General features: G+C 31.8%; 1 protein-coding gene and 1 long non-coding RNA gene across 2 annotated transcripts; both read left to right on the top strand.

The window, feature by feature from the left end:
- Nucleotides 1-7,041: 7,041 nt before the first annotated feature.
- LOC106298698 (beta-glucosidase 42-like) lies at nucleotides 7,042-9,986 on the top strand. The gene is made up of 13 exons (XM_013734839.1): nucleotides 7,042-7,208; nucleotides 7,278-7,344; nucleotides 7,411-7,469; nucleotides 7,541-7,616; nucleotides 7,698-7,773; nucleotides 7,841-7,927; nucleotides 8,058-8,283; nucleotides 8,433-8,548; nucleotides 8,731-8,948; nucleotides 9,041-9,075; nucleotides 9,195-9,297; nucleotides 9,456-9,564; nucleotides 9,672-9,986. Exons 1-13 carry the CDS (start codon nucleotides 7,104-7,106, stop codon nucleotides 9,841-9,843), a joined length of 1,449 nt encoding a protein of 482 aa, XP_013590293.1. The 5' UTR covers nucleotides 7,042-7,103; the 3' UTR covers nucleotides 9,844-9,986.
- Nucleotides 9,987-10,186: 200 nt separating this feature from the next.
- Nucleotides 10,187-11,421, top strand: LOC106299092. Its single transcript, XR_001261674.1, has 3 exons — nucleotides 10,187-10,533; nucleotides 10,622-10,806; nucleotides 10,892-11,421. It is a non-coding gene; the product is annotated as an uncharacterized LOC106299092 (long non-coding RNA).
- The last annotated feature ends 7,693 nt before the right edge of the window (nucleotides 11,422-19,114 follow it).

Below are 19,114 nucleotides of genomic sequence, written 5' to 3'. Positions count from 1 at the left end.
ACATTTTTTTTAAAACTCATTAAAAACCCGCTAACAAAACTCATTATAACATCTCTAGTTTCGTCCTAGATAAACGGAGTATAGCGATATCATATCCTTACATGGGATCCTCAAATCTCTTATGTTCTGCTCATATGGCAGATATCAAAGGGAAATGTATCCTCTATGAGGATAAGGATGAACCTATTCACCTTGTGGATCAGAACGACTCCCACACCATGCGTGAATATCGTATGTCCTTGATTGGAAAAATCCTAAACTCAAAGAAACAGAACGTCGAAAAACTAATCAAGTTCATGCCGAAACAGTGGGAGATGCAAGATAAAATCACATCCAATGGAATATTCTTATTCAATTTTGCATCAGAAAAGACTTGCAATTGGTGTTAAGGCATGGACCTTCTCATTATAACTTTTGCATGTTTGTGATGGTCCGATGGCTGAGAAGCGATTCTACAGCTTCAACCCATTTGTACTTCAACTCATCTCAGCTGCAGTCTCGGAGAGAGAGTGATACTCAGCTTCTGTAGAGTTTCTTGACACTGTCGGTTGCTTCATAAACTTCATTGTGCAGAAGTGATAATGGGTTGAAGCTGTACAATCGCTTCTCAGCCATTGATTCGAAGGAAGAGTAGGATTGAGCCATCTGTACAGAACAACTAGGGTTTTTTAGTTCTAGTATAAATAAGTCCTCTTGTAATCGATATTGGTTAAGAAAGAATGAAATGAAAATACAGTAAAATAGCTTCCATCTTCTTCAATATAAAAGTTTCAGAAACTTCTTTACTGCCCGTGCTATCACTTTCTCTCCTACGGAAAAATAATAATTTGTATAACGCTCGGAAAAATGATAATTTGTATACCGCTCCAGAGAATGGTCAGGTTATTGGAGCTTTGCAAGGTATGGAAATTGGTGACTCAACAACCACTATGGTAGATCAAGAAAAAGAAACAAGGGTGGAAAGTGATGTCCAAGGGGATGACTTACTTGGTGAGGATTTGGAAGCAATGGAAGAAGGTAAAATTTTATTGCAAAATGAATGGTTCATATTGTTGCTGCAAAGAGTGAAAAACTAAAGCTTCATCATCAAGCAAGGAATGAGCAAGAGCTGGAATCCCATACGTGGTTCAAAGCAAAAAGGTAGAGTTCCTTCGTCAGGGATCTCCAAGGAAACGTCATTCTAACTCTGTTGGTTTACCCTCTTCTGGAGAGACTGAGCATCCTGGGAACAAGCTTCACATTGAATCAAGGAAAGATAAAGTCAGCTCTTACAAGGATAATGGTTTGTAAGGGTCAACCCCTGAAAAATTATCTATGAAGTCACTGAGTTGAAACTATCTAGGGATTGGGAACGACTTCACAGTTCAGCGCATGTGTCAAAAGCATCACCCGAGACTTGTGTTTCTTTCTGAAACGAAGAACAAGGGGCTGCTATTGCAAAACATTCAGGCCGACTTAGGATTTGATCGTTTCTTACCGTTGAGCCACTTGGCCTCATTGGAGGTTTAGCTTTATTTTCTATGGATGAATTTCAAATAAATGTTTTATTTACGAATAACATAATGATTGACATTGAGGCAATCATTGATGGAATAAAAGTCTTTATGACGTTTCTTTATAGGGAACCTGTGTTAGAATGCATAGATCAAATTTAGGAATGTCTTACACGTTTCTCAACGACACGAACTGGACCTTGGTTTATGATAGGAGATTTTAATGAAATTGCTGTTCAGAACGAAAAGGAAGGAGGCAAACAACGCTCTGATAGCTCGTTTTTGTCTTTTAGCAAATACTAAGTAATTTTCGCATGTTGGAGTTTCCATTTACTGGAAAAATGATATCATGGGTTGGAAAGAGAGGACGCACAACTGTCAGATGCCGATTAGACAGAGCTGCTGGAAACGAGGATTGCCTTGAGAATTTCCTCACTCAGCTGTCAAGTATTTGTGTTTATGGGGATCAGATCATCGTCCGGTGCTATCAAACATTCTCACAAAACCAACTAAGGCAACAATTCAATTTAAATTTGATAAGCGTTGGTTGGATAATGAGGAGTTAAGGCAAGTCATTCTTGAGGGATGGAATTCATCAGATCTCCCTCTTGAAGCAAATATTATGGAACATATTTCTAGCTAGTTGCCAAAGAGCCTTAAGCTAATGGAGGAGGCAGAACAATATGAATTCAGAAAAAAATTGGTGGAGGATCTCAAAGTGAAGGATGGGAATCTTTACTTGAATGATGATGCTACGACCGGGGAACAATCAGAAGCAAAAAACTATCTGATTCTCTTAAGGCAGAGGAAATGTTTTGAAAACAAGAAATCCAGGTACTATGGTTAATAGAATGAGACATAAATTCAAAAATAGAATGAGACATAAATTCAAAGGGCCTTAACAAAGAAGAGGAGAGCAAGGAATCAGATTACACAGCTCTTAGATGCAACCTGAAATATGGTTGAAAATGAGGATTGGTAGCTGTTGCTACTAGTTGTTTTAGTAAAATCTTGGAGTCATCTAGCCCAGAAAATATATAAGAAGCGCTATATGAGGTTTCAATAACAATCACAGGGTCGATAAATGATGACCTAATAGCCCCGGTCTCTAAATGGGAGGTGAAGGTGACGCTTTTCACTATGCATCCAGAAAAAGCTCCAGGCCCATATGGGATGACGGCTCTCTCCTATCAGAAATTTTGGGATATCGTAAATGATGATTTGACCTGTATGGTTAACCAATTCCTTTTTGAGTGAAAAATGGCACAAGAGCTAAACGATAGCCATATTTGTTTAATCCCAAAGACGGCTAAGCCAACATAAAAGTTTCAGTTCAGACTGGTTAGTTTGTACAATTTCAGCTATAATATCTAAGGTCCAATGCCAGAGACTGAAAAAATTCCTTCCAGAACGTAATTAGAAATCCAGTCAGCCTTTGTTGCTGGAAGACAATTACAGAAAACATCATGACTGCACATGAAATGTTTCATGCTACGGACAAAACCAAGGGGAAAAGATAAACTAATAGCCATAAAAACGAATATGAATAAAGTCTATGATAGGATGGAGTGGTCATTCATCAAACCAGTTAAGACTGATGATTAAATTTTATCAATGTAACTTCAGACTGCTTTCTGATTGATCCTATGCTACGAACACAATCGATTTAACGAGTTCACAACAAACACTAATTCTCGTGGGAGACCGTCCTCCCAAAGATTCACTATCAAAGAGAATGATATACACACCACACCCTTCGTGGCATCAAGAGTCTCACAAGAGATAGTAGAATTCGAGCCTTTACAGCCTTTGTAACGAGCTAGGCGAATCTATCTCTGAGTACAACATAAGAGCTAAATATAAAAAGCTTTAATTGTTCTTCGGCTTACTTGATATTGATATTCTCTCTCGCTGACTCTGTTTATCTCTCTTGTTTCAGGTTGTTACGCAGTAGTTTATGAAAAATGATCAACACGTCAGTTCGTATTTAAACTCGAGGCTTATGACGAATGGGGATATCCGTATCTCGGCCCAATACAAAGAAGACAGCGTGAGGACTCTCTCTAAAGCCAGGGCCACCAATCTCCACATTGATATCTTCATACAGAGCACCAACACTTCCACGTTTCAACCCTTTCTCTTTTCTCTTTCTCTGATATCTTTGTGAACCCTAAAGGCCATTCTCGCTGCATCTTCTTCTTCTCCGAATAAACTCCAATGAACCTCCTCCTCTGACTCAACTATTTCTTGAGATGCTTCAACTTTTTGATCTACCTCAGAACTTCTCTCAGTGCTTGATTCTCCTCACACCTTCGAGTAAAGCTCTCCATGTCTTCCGAAGTTATCTCTCTCGAACATTTTTATATCATTCAAATTATCCTAAGGAGTGACTTTTACTCTTTCAAATAAGAGGTTTAGTTGTAGTACTTAGAGATCGAATCCACAGGGAGCGAGGACACACAATAGATCTAAAACAATTGTGATTAAGTTAGGCAAATAGTTTAAAATCAGTAAATAATAAAAGTATGGTGAACAAGCAATTGTTTGGTTGATTAATTTGAGGTTGTAAACAATTAACAGAAATAGTTAAATCTAGGGTTTCAGGTACTCAAGATTATAATGATATATAATATTTAGGTTATATTGATTAAGTTCAATATCTCAGCAGTCGCTTGTTGATATGAATTGAGCGTCGATCGATGCTATTGACTTAGCGTCGATCGATGCTTCCTTAGGCAAGCGTTAGCGAGTTGATCAATACGTTCACTAGTCTTAACTAAATCAGCTTTCACATGTTGCTACCAATCCTAGCTGAAGGGAATCTATTTTGGTGCATAATCTACCGTCCTAGTTGTTCACAATCCTAATATCAGGGTTTTAGTTAGCTACTCTAGAACACAAGCATTACAAGTAATTCCTTGAAGAAAGTCTATTACCTTAGCAATTCTATAGTTAGGGCTAATTCTTCATAACCTTAATTAAATCCTAAATCTAACAAGTAAATTACTCAGACATAATCAAACAAGATATGACATTAATCTGAATAAACTGTATAAAAAGATCAATGTGGAAAAATTGGAGATCCAATACAAAGCTCTTAAGGAGTTGGATCTTCTCTCGAAACTACTAAAAACCCTAAACTGTGTGGTATGAAAATAAAAAAACATGTATTGCCCAGAACAATGGCAGAGCATATAAATATTATGTTAAAGTCGACCAGAGGTAATTCTATAAATATGTGGAATCTTGGGCTTCAAGTCGGTCATGAACAAGCGGCCCGCTTCCTCGCTTCGCCGTCGATCGACGACAAGTGGTGTTTGTCGATCGACGGTTGACTCTGAATGTCGACTCTGGCTGGTCTCATGAACAGCTACAAGTTTTTGTCTCTAAAATCACCACGTTGCTCATAAACGTACATGAACCTGTAAATACTCTAAAAAGTCTCAAAACATAATAAATAGATTCTAAAATACTTATATAATATAGCTAAAAACTAGTAAAATCCATGGTATATCAACTTCCCCAGACTTACCTTTTTGTTTGTCTATTCTTCAAGCAAAACAAGAGTAGTCTAAATGAAATAGTTTTTGAAAACAGCAGGAACTCACATAATTTAAAATCACTATTCTCACTTCTCCAAATATGAATGGTGGGAATGAAGCATTACTGATCTCAGATGATTCAATGTACTACACTATAACTTAGTCACCATACCAAACATCACAACTCCACTGATAGCACATGACATACCCCTTTACTGACTTTATTTTTGTCTAAAAATAATTTTGTAGGCTACATTTTGGGAGTATAGATCAAAGGACACATGGAATCAACTCAACCAAATACATAGACCTATGTTACTTAAAAAGAAAAATTGTTTAAAATATGTATTGTCATCTTGGATTATAAAAAATATATTAAAACTACATTTATCCCCTATATATTAATTGAAAAACATTTGAAAAGATATAACCTCAATTTTGTAATAATTAAAAAAGACACTGTGTTTATGTGTCAATCAATTAGGTAGTTAATAAGTCATACGTGCCAGCTTCACATTGAAATTGAAAAACATGTTGGTCCAATTCGATTTTTAGATCTCACTAGAAACATTTAATACCAACTATATGTTATCATATGATATTAACTAAAGCAAAGTGGTTATTTATTATATATTATTTCTTTGAATAAAACCTACAAAAATAACCTAATGTGATTATGATATATATAGTAATTAATGATTTTAAATAATGAAGATTTGCTAATAATATGTATGATTTCTATCATTTTTGTTTAATTCTTTATTATTAGAATAAATTACACAATTACATTAATCATATATTAAAAATTTAGATTTTGTTTTTTATGTTGTATTTTGAATATTTCAAAACGAGTATAAATTACTAAAACTGTTAAAAGTCTCACATAAACTTTTATGATCAACGTTTTATTAATATGTGTTTATATTAATATATATATATATATATACTTTATATCGTTTAAATTTAATTATATATCATATACGATAGATAAGATTGATTGTTTTGATTTATTTATTCTAAAATGATTGCGAATAAACAAGAGCGGTCATTTGATTTATATGTGCAAGCCAGTTTATTACATAATAGTAACTGATTTCTTAGTTATTTAATATATAATTATCATTTTATTATTTCATAATATGCAAAAAAATATAAAATAAGTATTTATTCTGCACAAGGCGCAGATCTTAACCTAAGTATGTATCTCTTTAATAATTTTGAATCTTAAACATTTTCTAAATTTCAGGCCAAAATAAAAGAAAGAAATGAGAATAAACTCAATCAAAAATCAATATTTATATCGATGAATAACCAAAATGACACAAAAAGGAGAAAAAAATATCGAAGATAGATAGGATTGACACGTGAACGTAAACTTCTCATAACCATAATTAAATTTTAAATTGCTAAATCATGATATAAAACCGAGTTGACATAGTTTTATTGTAACCAAATAGTAGACATGAAATTCTTCGGCCTAAACTTTAGATTTTATGCGATAAATAATTTTTTGATCTAAATATTTTTAAAAATGAGAACAGTTCATTAGTAAACAAATTATGTTATTAACACAAAAGTTTTAAAAAATTGTTTAAGAGCCAAATATATTAATTCGATCAATAATATAAAATTTTTTCCATACGATATTTCTTAAATAATTTTCATATAAATTTACTCTGCGCAAGGCGCAGGTCTTAGCCTAGTATAATTATATTATGCAAACTAAATATAAAAAGACAAAAATATTAAAATTATACATAACAACCCCGCAGAGGTATATACCTAGTAAATGTAATACTGTAAATCCTAAAAGATGATAGTCTAGTTTGAAGTAAGTATTTATAAGACTAGTCATTCCATAATCACACGTAGGAAAAATAAACCGGAGAGGGTGATCAAATTGACTCAACCGCAATTAAAAAAAAAACTATACGGCTCACTGAAAAGCGGTATTTAACCACTGCAACATTATTATTATTATTATTATTAATAATAATTTTCGGTTGTGTTGGTAGTTCAGGAGTGTCAGCGCATCTCTTTTGCAACTCGGATTCCTTTCTGATCGGAAATGGCGCAAAAGCTTAATTTGGATAATCTCGCCGTCTCTGCGGACGTTTACCGCTCAAGTTTCCCCTCAACCTTCACCTTCGGCGTCGCCACTTCGGCTTACCTGGTTGAAATGTTTATTTAGGAAAAGAAGAAAGTTGTGTAGAAAAAGGCTTAACCATTGACTGTTTTATAGATCGAAGGAGGCTGGAACGAAGGTAAAAAGGGGCCAAACATATGGGATAAGTTCACTCATCTTCAAGGTATCAGCTTCCTTCCTTGCAGCTTATCACAACGAAGACTATGTAGCTTAACACTTTGTGATTCAGGAAAAGTTCTTGATGGAAGTAATGGCGATGTCGCTGTGGATCATTACCATAGATATAAGGTTTAGCAAAATAAACTTCTTTTTGCCTTTTGTTTTTCCTATGCTGTCCTTATTTCTTCAGTAATTTTCAGGAAGACATTGAGCTTATAGGAGCATTAGGATTCACCGCTTACCGATTTTCCATTTCTTGGTCTCGCATTTTCCCTGGTATGTTCTTTTTTTTTTTTTGCTTTTTTCTTGTAAAGAAAGGTTTGTTGATTGAAGGGCTTATTTACATTTGTTCTATAGATGGTTTGGGAACTGAAGTCAATGAAGAAGGCATTGCTTTCTACAATAATATTATCAATTCCCTTCTTGAAAAGGGTACTTTCTCCACCCGCAGCGAGCCTTTTTCACTGTCTGTAGATGATCATTTCACAAGATGAGTACTACTATCAGCCGTTCGTCACTCTTTACCATTGGGATCTCCCCCCACATCTCCAGGAATCCATCGGGGGTTGGACAAATAGGAAAATTGTGTAAGTAGCATAATCTTTGTCTGTATGATCTTGAAATGCAGAAATACAAGTTTCAAGGTTATGCTTCAGTTGCTACAATAAGATCAGCCCTGGTTAATTGACACTAAATCTTTCTCTTCTTCATGTGCAGAGATTATTTTGGCCTCTATGCAGAAGCTTGTTTTGCCAATTTTGGTGATAGAGTGAAGCACTGGATTACATTAAATGAACCACTTCAGACCTCGGTGAATGGACACTGCATTGGGATATTTGCTCCTGGAAGAAATGAAAAGCCCTTGATCGAGCCTTATTTGGTCTCACATCATCAAGTTTTGGCTCATGCAACTGCTGTTTCAGTATATAGAAGCAAGTACAAGGTATATAGTCCCTACTCTTTTAGTTTCTTCTCTGGGACCTTTGGTTTATTGGAAGATGCGCCAAGGGTTCTTCTGTTGTTGACAGCTAGTGCGCATCACAGTTCTTGTTATTTACCAGTGCGCTTTTTCGTTTACATATATGAATCTAGGAAAGTCAAGGCGGACAAATTGGTTTGTCGGTTGATTGTGAGTGGGCAGAAGCAAATTCGGAGAAAATGGAGGACAAGGTTGCTGCTGGTAGGAGAATTGACTTTCAACTTGGATGGTAAGTAAGATATGCATTGAGTTGCATAAATGCCTTTTTGTTTTTGTTTTTTGTTTTTTGTTTTTGTTTTTGAGAAGGTGTAATATCAAATTTCCATTGACTTGGGGTTGCTTGGTGAGAGCAAAATGTCGTTTTGAAGTATACATCAGTCCTTGAAAAGTTAGATTAATATCTTTTTGCAGGTTCTTGGATCCTTTGTTTTTTGGAGACTACCCTGCAAGTATGCGCCAGAAACTTGGAGATAATCTTCCTACATTTACTCCGGAAGAGAAGGAGTTTATGCTTCAGAACTCATGGGACTTTCTTGGCATAAACCACTACACTTCGAGGATAATTGCTCATGTCTCAAACAACGAAGCTGAGAGTGACTTTTACAAAGCACAAGAATTGGAGAGGAATGGTAACAAACACAAACACTGAAATTTATTTCACCACTGGCTTCTTCTTACTTACTTACTTCCTTGAAGTCATCTCTTTCTTTTCTGTGCACAGTTGAATGGGAAGATGGAGAGCCTATAGGCGACAGGGTAAGAGCTCTCTTCTTAGTCTCCGCTCAATCTAGTGACTCGGTTAACATTTCTTAGCATATGCTAACGCAAGTACGCATGAGCTAGTGATCAAGTAACCAAATTTGTGCCAATTACAGGCAGCTTCGGATTGGCTTTACATTGTGCCTTGGGGAATCCGAAAGACTCTGAATTATGTCAGCCAAAAATACAACCACCCTTCAATATTTATTACTGAGAATGGTACTTACCTATCCTTATAACTCTATAGTTCAATTAAATGCAAAAGTCTGGTAAGAAGAGCAGAATAGTTAAGTTTGCATTTGAGTTTGCTTTTGTTATATCGCACTTCTTTTATATATAATATCCTGAGCATTGGATATCTTGTTACAACACTACAGGCATGGATGATGAAGATGACGGATCTGCCTCTATCCATGATATGCTCGACGATAAGCGTAGAGTTGCCTATTTCAAGAGTTACCTTGCCAATGTCGCGGAGGCTATCAAGTGAGCCAACATTTCTATTTATTCTTACTGGCAGCAACTCAGGAAACAAATAATTAGGTAGCAATATATCAAGTAATTAGTTTTGTTAATAACGGAAACTGAAATAGAGACGCATGGTCGTTGCTGGACAACTTCGAGTGGGCGCAAGGTTTCACCAAGAGATTCGGTTTGGTATATGTCGACTACAAGAATGGTTTAACCCGTCACCCAAACTCTTCTGCCTATTGGTTCATGAAGTTTCTTAAAGGTGATGAAGACAACAAAGGTAAAAAGGAATGAAAAACAGAGAAAGGAATGAAAAAGCTACTATAACATTTACGCGATTTGCGCTGTGTTATTATAAATTTGTACCAAAGAGATTAGTCGATGATGGTGGTGGTATAAAATCATTACAAAACAAATGACTTATGCCATTCTTTGGTTTAAAGCTCTTATTCTGACTAAGTTTATCTGCTTTATATATGCATTATCACGTCAAAAAGATATTTACTAAACGTGGCTTTCTATGGATTTGGCCATGGATATTATAGTTACAGAATATTCATGGTCTATACGTTAATGTGGAAAGGAGATTAAATCTATAATAATAAAGCAGAGTTTTGACTCAATCGTCTCTCTCGAGCCTACAAAAAAATTCCAGAAAAAATTGACCAATCAGAACATTTAACCACGTCACTTAAGCAATCGCTTTTTTCATCTCGCTTCGTCTTCGTCTCCTTAAGCTATCAGTTCCTTTTCCCCAATACCTTTTTCAGTTACACAGATTCTATCATATCCTATCTATAAATTGCATCATTTCACTTCGTCTTCTTCCAAACTTTGCTTCTCTCTCGCCTAATTATGGGGTTAGACTGGGAGATCGAATCATTTTGATGCTCTTTTTACTGCTGAATCTCGTGCTCTGTCTGGAAAGTAAGGATCCATTCTGCAAAAGTATCTCCAGTCATGCACATCACCGACCTTACTGTGGTTAGTGAATCTAGATCTGTTAAACAAAACTCATTTTCAATCTTATTATTTGTCTCAGGCTGCAACTAAAAAAGCCTTCTCTTCAAAGAATCAGGAGAATTCCGGCTGTTGTGGAATATGTACTCAGTGGACATCTGTTTAAGCTTCATATCCAAAAGATGTACCGTTGCATTTGCAATCTCTGGTATCAGATTCCTAACCATGGAGAACCTTTTTCAGATGAAGCTATATATCTATGTAATAAGACGCAAGATCATGCAGAGAGATGTAGAGGTAAGGAAACGTAGCTAAGCTTACATCTCAGGTTTCTATTCTTCTCTATGGTTTGTTAAAAGTACTCTGTTATGACCTAATATAGATTGAAGTTGAAACCGTGGATTGAATCGGTATGTTCCACGGATCAATGTGGGAGTTGAAGCACATATTCTTGAACAGGCATAGAGATATGCTACAAATGTCTTTAGTTAAAGATTATCCTCTGTTTTAAAGCGTTACTTGCCAAACGTTTTTTGATCTTTTACAGATGTGGGAGAATTATGTTTTTCTTTTTTTTTTGAAAAGGGGCTTAAGAATTATGTTTAAGGACAAGAAGTATCAAACCGGAAGTACAACCGTAGAAACCAGGAAAAATGAGACCTTTGTGAATATCTCTTTAGCACTACTCAAATAGTTTTTATATATGAATATCTCATTTTAGTTTTGTAAGGAAGACATAATAAACAGAGGGTCTGAAACAGATGTTATTACTTGCGTCCAGATTGCCGAGCTGCTTGAAACTTAAAAAAGCCATGTTGCTTGCATAGAGCCAACATGATTGATAAATCCCTAACGTTCGAAGTAGAATAGATGGCCAAAGCTTCTGACTGAAGAAGGTCTAAAGCCACCAAGGTTGTGAGGTCTCAGTTAGAGAATAATAAAAATATTCTAGCCAAAGTAACCGATTAGTTTTGATCTTGATGATCATGAACTCCAACAAAAGGAACAAGTAAACAATTAAAAAGAAAAAAAAAAGCAAAAGGAAACAATCATGTTTACAAAAAAATAATTACTATCTTACAAAAAAAGGGTTCTATTTAAAAAGTTTAACAACATATTTTTCAAATTAATATTTTATTTTCAATCCAATCAAAATGTTGACATCAATTATTGTCAACAAAATGATGATTTAATAAATACATAATAATCTATTTACATAATTATTTTTCCAAGTCTCATCGAACCAAAGCCAATCAAATAAAGAAGAATAAATCTTACGAATTTTTTTCTCTTTTTTTAAGCACCAAACTTTTGCTTAGATAAAAAATGACCGAAAGATTACAAATAAAAATATAAATAAATTATTCACAAAAACCAGTCATAGTTAACAAAATACATGTACAATTGACAAAAAAATATACTGATGTAACACTAAAGGCGATATCTAAATATCACCGCAAAAAAATATATACAAAATTACAGAAAATTATATACAAAATTGGAGACTCGCAAAAAACATCAGTCATAAATCACAACGATACTAAAAAAATGGATTAATCCAGCGGCTACTTAACCGCTGCCAAATAATCATCCTATTTCTTGTCTATCTTTTGTTGGAGATGGATGATGATAGTAAAATTCAGAAACTCCTTAAAATAGCATGATTGGCCATATCGTTAGAACCACATTACTAAATGCTCTTAACCGAACCAAATCACCACCCAAACAAAATTACACGGAGCAAACTAAAACATAAATAAACAAGTACAATCAAATTAAAAACTACTATAATTAGAGGATGAAGTAGAAGAACATGAAATTAACAATATTGATCATTAACCTCCCAACTTAAAAAAAAAAAGAAGTAGAGAAAAATAACAACCCAAAATGAGATACATTGCATGGAGTACAAGTTCAAAAACTTTGAGTGTTACTCATCCACTTTACAAGCAACAAAAGCTATAATATTATGTCGTCCAAACAATATTAACAAGCGTTACCAGCAATTCTCTCTCAATAAAAAAATAACAAAATTCATATACTTTATTTGATATGTGCTCAATTACTTTTTAGTCTTTAAAATAATACTTCAAAGCCTAGCACCTATTTGGTCAAAAAAAAAAGCCTAGCAACTATTATATACTACTTTAATAACAATTATTCCATTCGTGTATGTACGAAAACAAATTATAAATTATTTTTCACTCCACGGATTCTATTTACATATCTCCTCTTACTAAAATCACCCTCTACATATTTATACATACATTTGTTAACACAATAGTCAACCAAAAACCAGACACATGTCGACAATGGTTATAGTTTCAACTACTTACATGAATATATAGCATCAGACTAATACAATATTATCGCATCCATTCCAATATCAAATACATCTAATACATTGCAAGTACATCAAGATTTATGCAAAACAATATACAAATATGAATAGCACAAATGTCAAACAATACATTAAGATAACCATAGGGGGATTGCCACCTCTGACTACACAAGAAGAAGAAAACGATACATGCACTCTATGCTTTAGAAATTACAAAAATGGAACATATCTTGCGGCCATATTTTTCATTTCAGCTGCATTGATTAATGGCTTCGTACAAACATAAGTTGTCTCATATATAAAAAAAGTCATTTATGATTCATCATTATTACAATTTATTAAGATAATTCTTATGTTCCAATTTTCAGTTTCATTAACATACAGTTTTGAATTCTTTTTAATTTTCAAACAAAAATATATAATTTTTTCCCCTCATTTCCAAATATTTTCTATTGCCATAATTAGTTTCTTCCGAGAAATAAAAGAGGAAGATTATATGAACAAAAATTTGTTACACACATTTTAATTCAGTTTAGTCTCTAAAACAAAATTTCAAATGACATTTCTTCTACGTACTGTCCATATGGTACTTAACAGTATAAGTATGTTCTCTAAATTCTACATCAACTTTACTTTTTGTTTTAATTCCAACAAAATTAACTCTCATACGACTATCAGCTTTTTATTTATTTTTATTGAATCAATTAGCCATAACCACTTATACTAATCCACTTTCAACCAAGAACAACTTCAAAAAAATTTATACACTACGATCTCTAACCAAAATCAAATAAATCGGGAAACATATCATTTTCTTTCAACATATTTTAATTTTCGTAGTTTTGAACATATTTTCTTTACTAAGACCATACAAGAATTATAAATTCAGATATGAATAAAACATGCGAACCCGGCGCGTAACGCCGGAATACCACTAGTAATTCCATATAGTTACAGACTATTCATGGTCTATAGATTTATGTGGAAATCAAATTAAATAGTTCCAATTGATACACGTTCATGGCATTTTTTTTTTGTCGGCCATTTTAAATTGTCATGCTATTAATTGAGAACACACTTAATTGAAAACTTTATAATTTCATTGAATGATTAGCTCACTATAATAACTCAGCTAAATTGAGTGGTGACTCAAAAATTAAGATGTTCAGTCATGTGTGATTAGACTTTCCAAACTTGATGATTAGATTGATGATTAGGCAAAAGCTTTGATTTAAAAAAAAATACCACTATATTTAACCCATTTTCGTAGACAGCTCACTATATTAATCAAATACTATAAAGTTAGTTTCAAAATAAAAATACTATAAAGTCGATAAATCACTAGGCTATTATTATAACTAGATCAAATCATTATTATTATAACATATTTGAAAATGCTTTTATACTAATATATGATTATACACAAATTTACTATATTAGAAAATATGTATTATATATATTAAAATTATATGAACTATATAGTTACAGGGGGATTTGCTAAAAAACCTAAATATTCATTTAAACCTAAAAGTGTAACACATATTCAATTAGATACAAAACTAACCTAAAGGAGTTGTAAAATTACTATATAACTCTTATGACCAAACAAAAAAACCATAAATGTATTTTATGTTTCTGTCCTTCGGAAATCTACACGTAATAGAAAGAGGTCTATACATATATAAACCTTCTAAGAAGTTTAATATGTAGACTTATTATGTAGTCAACATCGCAATTTGATCTAATAATTTAATTTTAAAAATGTATAAAAATAAGTGTTATGATATTTTTAATTAATCATCAATATAATGGTTAATATGAAGTAAAAATATTAAAATTTTATGTAATTGAACAATTTTAAATAATATATATTAATTTGGTAACCATGAGTTAGAAAATATTCATGGTTTAGCAAAAAAAATGTTCTAACATGTTATATCTTTTAGTGTTAGATTTTAGATTGATACTTTTTACTTAAATTTGCATATTTATGTTTAGTAGTTTATATTTTGAATATGTTAATATTTGATACAATAATTGAGACTTTTTGATTATCAAGCAAACGTTTAGGGCTTGAGATTTTTGATTTAGGGTATTGCAGGCGTACAATAAAGTTTACTCCATTGTAGACGTCATTTTCAGCCTACTTTAATTGGTGTTCACAAAAAAAAAATATTATTTTAAATTAAATTTAGTTCTTTACAAATAAAAATGTGAAAATTATATATTACAACTATTAAAATTAAAGAAATATATTTAATAAATCATAAATTCAAATTAAAATAATAAAGAAAATAGAAAAAAAAATCGTTGTAGACTTACAAAGAAGTCTACTCACCAGCAGTAATTTAACCTAACTCGATTTCACAAAGTTAATTTTAGCTAAACGAACTTAAACATTATTTTTACGTAATGTGAAATTATATATTAAAATTATTAGAAGAATAAAAATGAAAAAAATAAATTTATATATTAATTTTTCTAAAACAATAAAGAACAAACAAATTCTAAGAGACTAATTTGTAAGTTTACCAAACTAGAAATAATTTGAGATTACAAAAATTAAAATAATTTCGATTGATTTGAGTTTTTGTATGATGAAATTTAAATTATAATATTCAAATTAATATTCAAAGTTTGCAAAAGCATATATTAAAATTATTAAAACAACAAAGAATACACAACAATAATGAATTTATCATAGTAGACTTCCAAAAAAGTCTACGAACTAGATTTATAATAAAATCTCTTTTAATTTTAGAAGACTTCAAAAGAAGTCTACAGCGTCATAAATTTTAATATAGTTACAATTTTGTCTCTTTATATAAATAAAATTTACACAATCTCTCAATAAAATGACTGCACATGTTTCTAAAACTATTTTCCTTCTCTCTAAAACTCTTTCATTTCTCTCTAAATTCTTTCAATGTGAAGAAAAACATTTGTTTAAATTGTTAATCTTTCCTCGTATCTTTCTCACAGTATTTTCTTTTTTTTTTGTAAGTACCATCATTCATGGTTTTCATCTTCCCTCTAAAAATCTAAATTTTAGATCTATAGATTATCAATGTGTTATATTCAAATAAATTTATAGATTCTAACTCTGTGCATTTACTTTGCTATTATTTTAATTTATAAAATCTATTTTTGAAGTTTTTTCAGATTTAAAACTAATTTTCACATTTCTAAATTTACAGATTTTTTTCAGATCGGAAAATTAACTGATAGAGTATACTTGTAATGAAGTCTACTTATATGTTAAAGCTAGTAGATTTAAATGAAGTCTACTAAACAACAAATTTTAAAGAGACTTCATTGGAAATCTACAAAAATATTACTTTAAATATTTTTGTCTTATGTTTTTTTTAATTATTTTTTCTTATTTTGTAAGTATTTTCTACCATGGTTTTTATCTCCTCCTCCTAAAAATGTAAGATCTACATTTATAGATATTAAATGTGTGTTTTTGTATTTATATTTAAATAAATTTACATATTCAAACCCTATGTTCTTAATTTATTACTATTTTTCTTATAAATTATATTTTTGTAAAGCAATTATATTTAAATTTATTTTCATGTTTTTAATGTAAATACTTTGAGATTTAAAAAAGTTCTGATAGAGTAAACTTCAAATGAAGTCCTCTTAAAAGTTAGAGCTAGTAGACTTCATTAGAAGTCTACTAGAAGTCTACTAACCTTAAGTTTTAAGCAGATTCTATTAGAAGTCTACTCAAATATGATTTTAAATTTTTATCTTATATTTTCCCATAATTTTATTTTATTTGCAGGTATTCTCTTCCAAAATTTTCAAATCATCTTCCAAAAAATGTAAGATTTACATCTATTTATTTTAAATATGTAGTTTTGTGGTTATATTGAACTAAATTTATATATTCAAACTCTATGTTTTTGCTTTACTACTATTTTAGGTTAAAAACTATTTTGAAATATTTTTCAGAACAAACTATTTTAAAATTTTCTAAATTTACATTTTTAAATCTTTAAATTTTCTATTAGTGTAGACTTCTAACAAAGTCTACTAAATAATTAAGGCTAGTAGACTTCAACTAAAGTCTACTAAACCATAAACATTAAGTATACTTCATAGCAAGTCTAATAAAATATGATTTAATTTTTTCTCCTAATTATATCTTATGTTGCAGGTACTCTTTCCCAAGATTTCATTTAAGGCATCAAAATTATGAATAGTAAAAAAAAATTTAGAATTTTTTATTATATTGTTTTGTAATAATTTATCATTATAAAATATTTAGTTGTAAATAATTATTTGATGCATAATCTATAAACATTGTATTCATTTTTAGTTGTGAATCTCTTGTATGATATTGTTAATTGTTGTTAGCTATCTATTTTGCAGGTAATCTTTTCCAAGATTTTATTTGAGGCATCATGATTATGAATAGTCAGTAATACTCTAGAATTTTTTAATAAATTGTTTTGTAATAGTTTATTATTATAAAATATTCATTTGTAAATAATTATTTGATGCATAATCAATAAACGTTGTATTCATTTTTAGTTGTGTTTCACTTATGTGATATTAATTTTTGTTAGCTATCTATTTTTTTACAAGATACTACAATCAACCAAACAATTAAAACCACTATAAGCTAAAACAATAACTAACACACATGTGACAAGAAGAAAATCTATACGAAATATCATCAACCCATAATCCTTTGTTTTCTTTTAGAGATTTTCAAGACATCATCCTTTTTATCAGTATTACTCTTCTTTTAGAGATTTTTAACACATTGAACAAATAATACAACTCCAAGGCATCACATAAACTTACGTATTAGTCTTCTACTAAAGAAATCTACTTTCTGTCGAGCAGACTAATACAAAAGTTTGCACAACAGAAAATAGACGTGTAATAAAATTCTAGAGTGATAGAAAAAAAAATAAAACCTACAAATTCAACGAAAGTTCATCACATAAGACAACAGCCAAAGCAACAATACAACTCATAAGTTGAACACATACAACATAAGACAACAACCAAAGCAATAAGAAAACTCATAAGGTCAACACATAAGACATAAGACAACATTGAAAGCAATCTGACAACTCATAAGTTCAACACATAAGACTAACACAGGTTTAGACTTGAAAATTTACATAATTATAAAAGAAATATTTAATGTTTGATAAATTATAAATGTAGACTTACAAATACGTCTACAATTATATAACAACATAGTCAAATCACTAATTTGAAGAAACTAGCGAGTGCGGTGGCACAATTCTGGTGGAGTTCAAGGGAAATACAAGAGGCCTAAATTATTTCATCACAAGGAAGAGGAAGGGCTAGGGTTCAAAGACCTTACAGATTTTAATACGGCTATGTTGGGAATTTTTTTTTGGCAATTGATCGAGAAGCCCAAAACATTATTTTCTCGAGTTTTCAAAAGAAAGCATTTCAGGAACGCATTACCCCTGGAACCGATTAGAGCGTACTCACTGTCGTACGGATGGCACAAAAGACTAATCAAACATAGAATAAAATAACCTAAACCTTCGTACCCAAAAAGACATGATTCCAAGTAAGTTGGATTTTAACTCATTGTGTGATTGATTGAGAAGCATTCTTTGATGTGTGATATTTTGATAATTGATTAGTATGCATTATAAGTTATGAATGCATGATTTTAATTGTTGAGGAATTAGAAGGAAATTTCATAGGTGACTTTTTCATCTATGTTTTGTTTTGCACCTTTGTAGGTGTCGTTAGTGTCTTTGTGCTGTTACGACTAGTTGAGTCCGAGGAAACTTTTACAAAAGTAAAAGTGTGGGTGTGAGCCTAGTAGAATACCATAACCTAAACTTTCATGCTAAATCGATTGTTGCAAGTCTAATGGATTAAAGAAGTTGCTGCAAGATGAGGATTGTGGCACCCAGTGATTGAAGAATGATTAAGGTATAAGAGAGGAGATAAAATACAATAGTGTACTAAAAGGCGCAAGATCAGGGTGTCCGTTTGCTAATAGAGTTGAGATGTGACCAAGATAGAAGTTGGAAAGTTTGGAAAACATAAGAAAGGAGATTACATCGACCATGGAAAGAAAGAAGATGTAAGAAAGAAGCGTGTAATGAAGAAGTTTATTGATCAAAGGACGGATCAGTGAACGTATCGGAGAACGGGGATCACCATGAAATACTTACGAATATTGTGATGGTGAAGTATTAAAGATGAAAAATGGGAAGAAGAAAATTTCATGGGGTCAAGAAGAACGGCTGA

Source organism: Brassica oleracea, chromosome C6 (genome assembly GCF_000695525.1).
Source record: "Brassica oleracea var. oleracea cultivar TO1000 chromosome C6, BOL, whole genome shotgun sequence".
Taxonomy (NCBI): domain Eukaryota; kingdom Viridiplantae; phylum Streptophyta; class Magnoliopsida; order Brassicales; family Brassicaceae; genus Brassica; species Brassica oleracea.
This window is presented reverse-complemented; position numbering and strand designations above follow the sequence as displayed.

Bases quoted from the DNA above. Each gene is read 5' to 3' on its own strand.
- LOC106298698 (XM_013734839.1), top strand. From the start codon at position 7,104: ATGGCGCAAAAGCTTAATTTGGATAATCTCGCCGTCTCTGCGGACGTT. The intron at 7,928-8,057 runs GTAAGTAGCATA...CTTCATGTGCAG, and splicing joins TGGACAAATAGGAAAATTGT to AGATTATTTTGGCCTCTATG. The intron at 8,549-8,730 runs GTAAGTAAGATA...ATCTTTTTGCAG, and splicing joins ATTGACTTTCAACTTGGATG to GTTCTTGGATCCTTTGTTTT.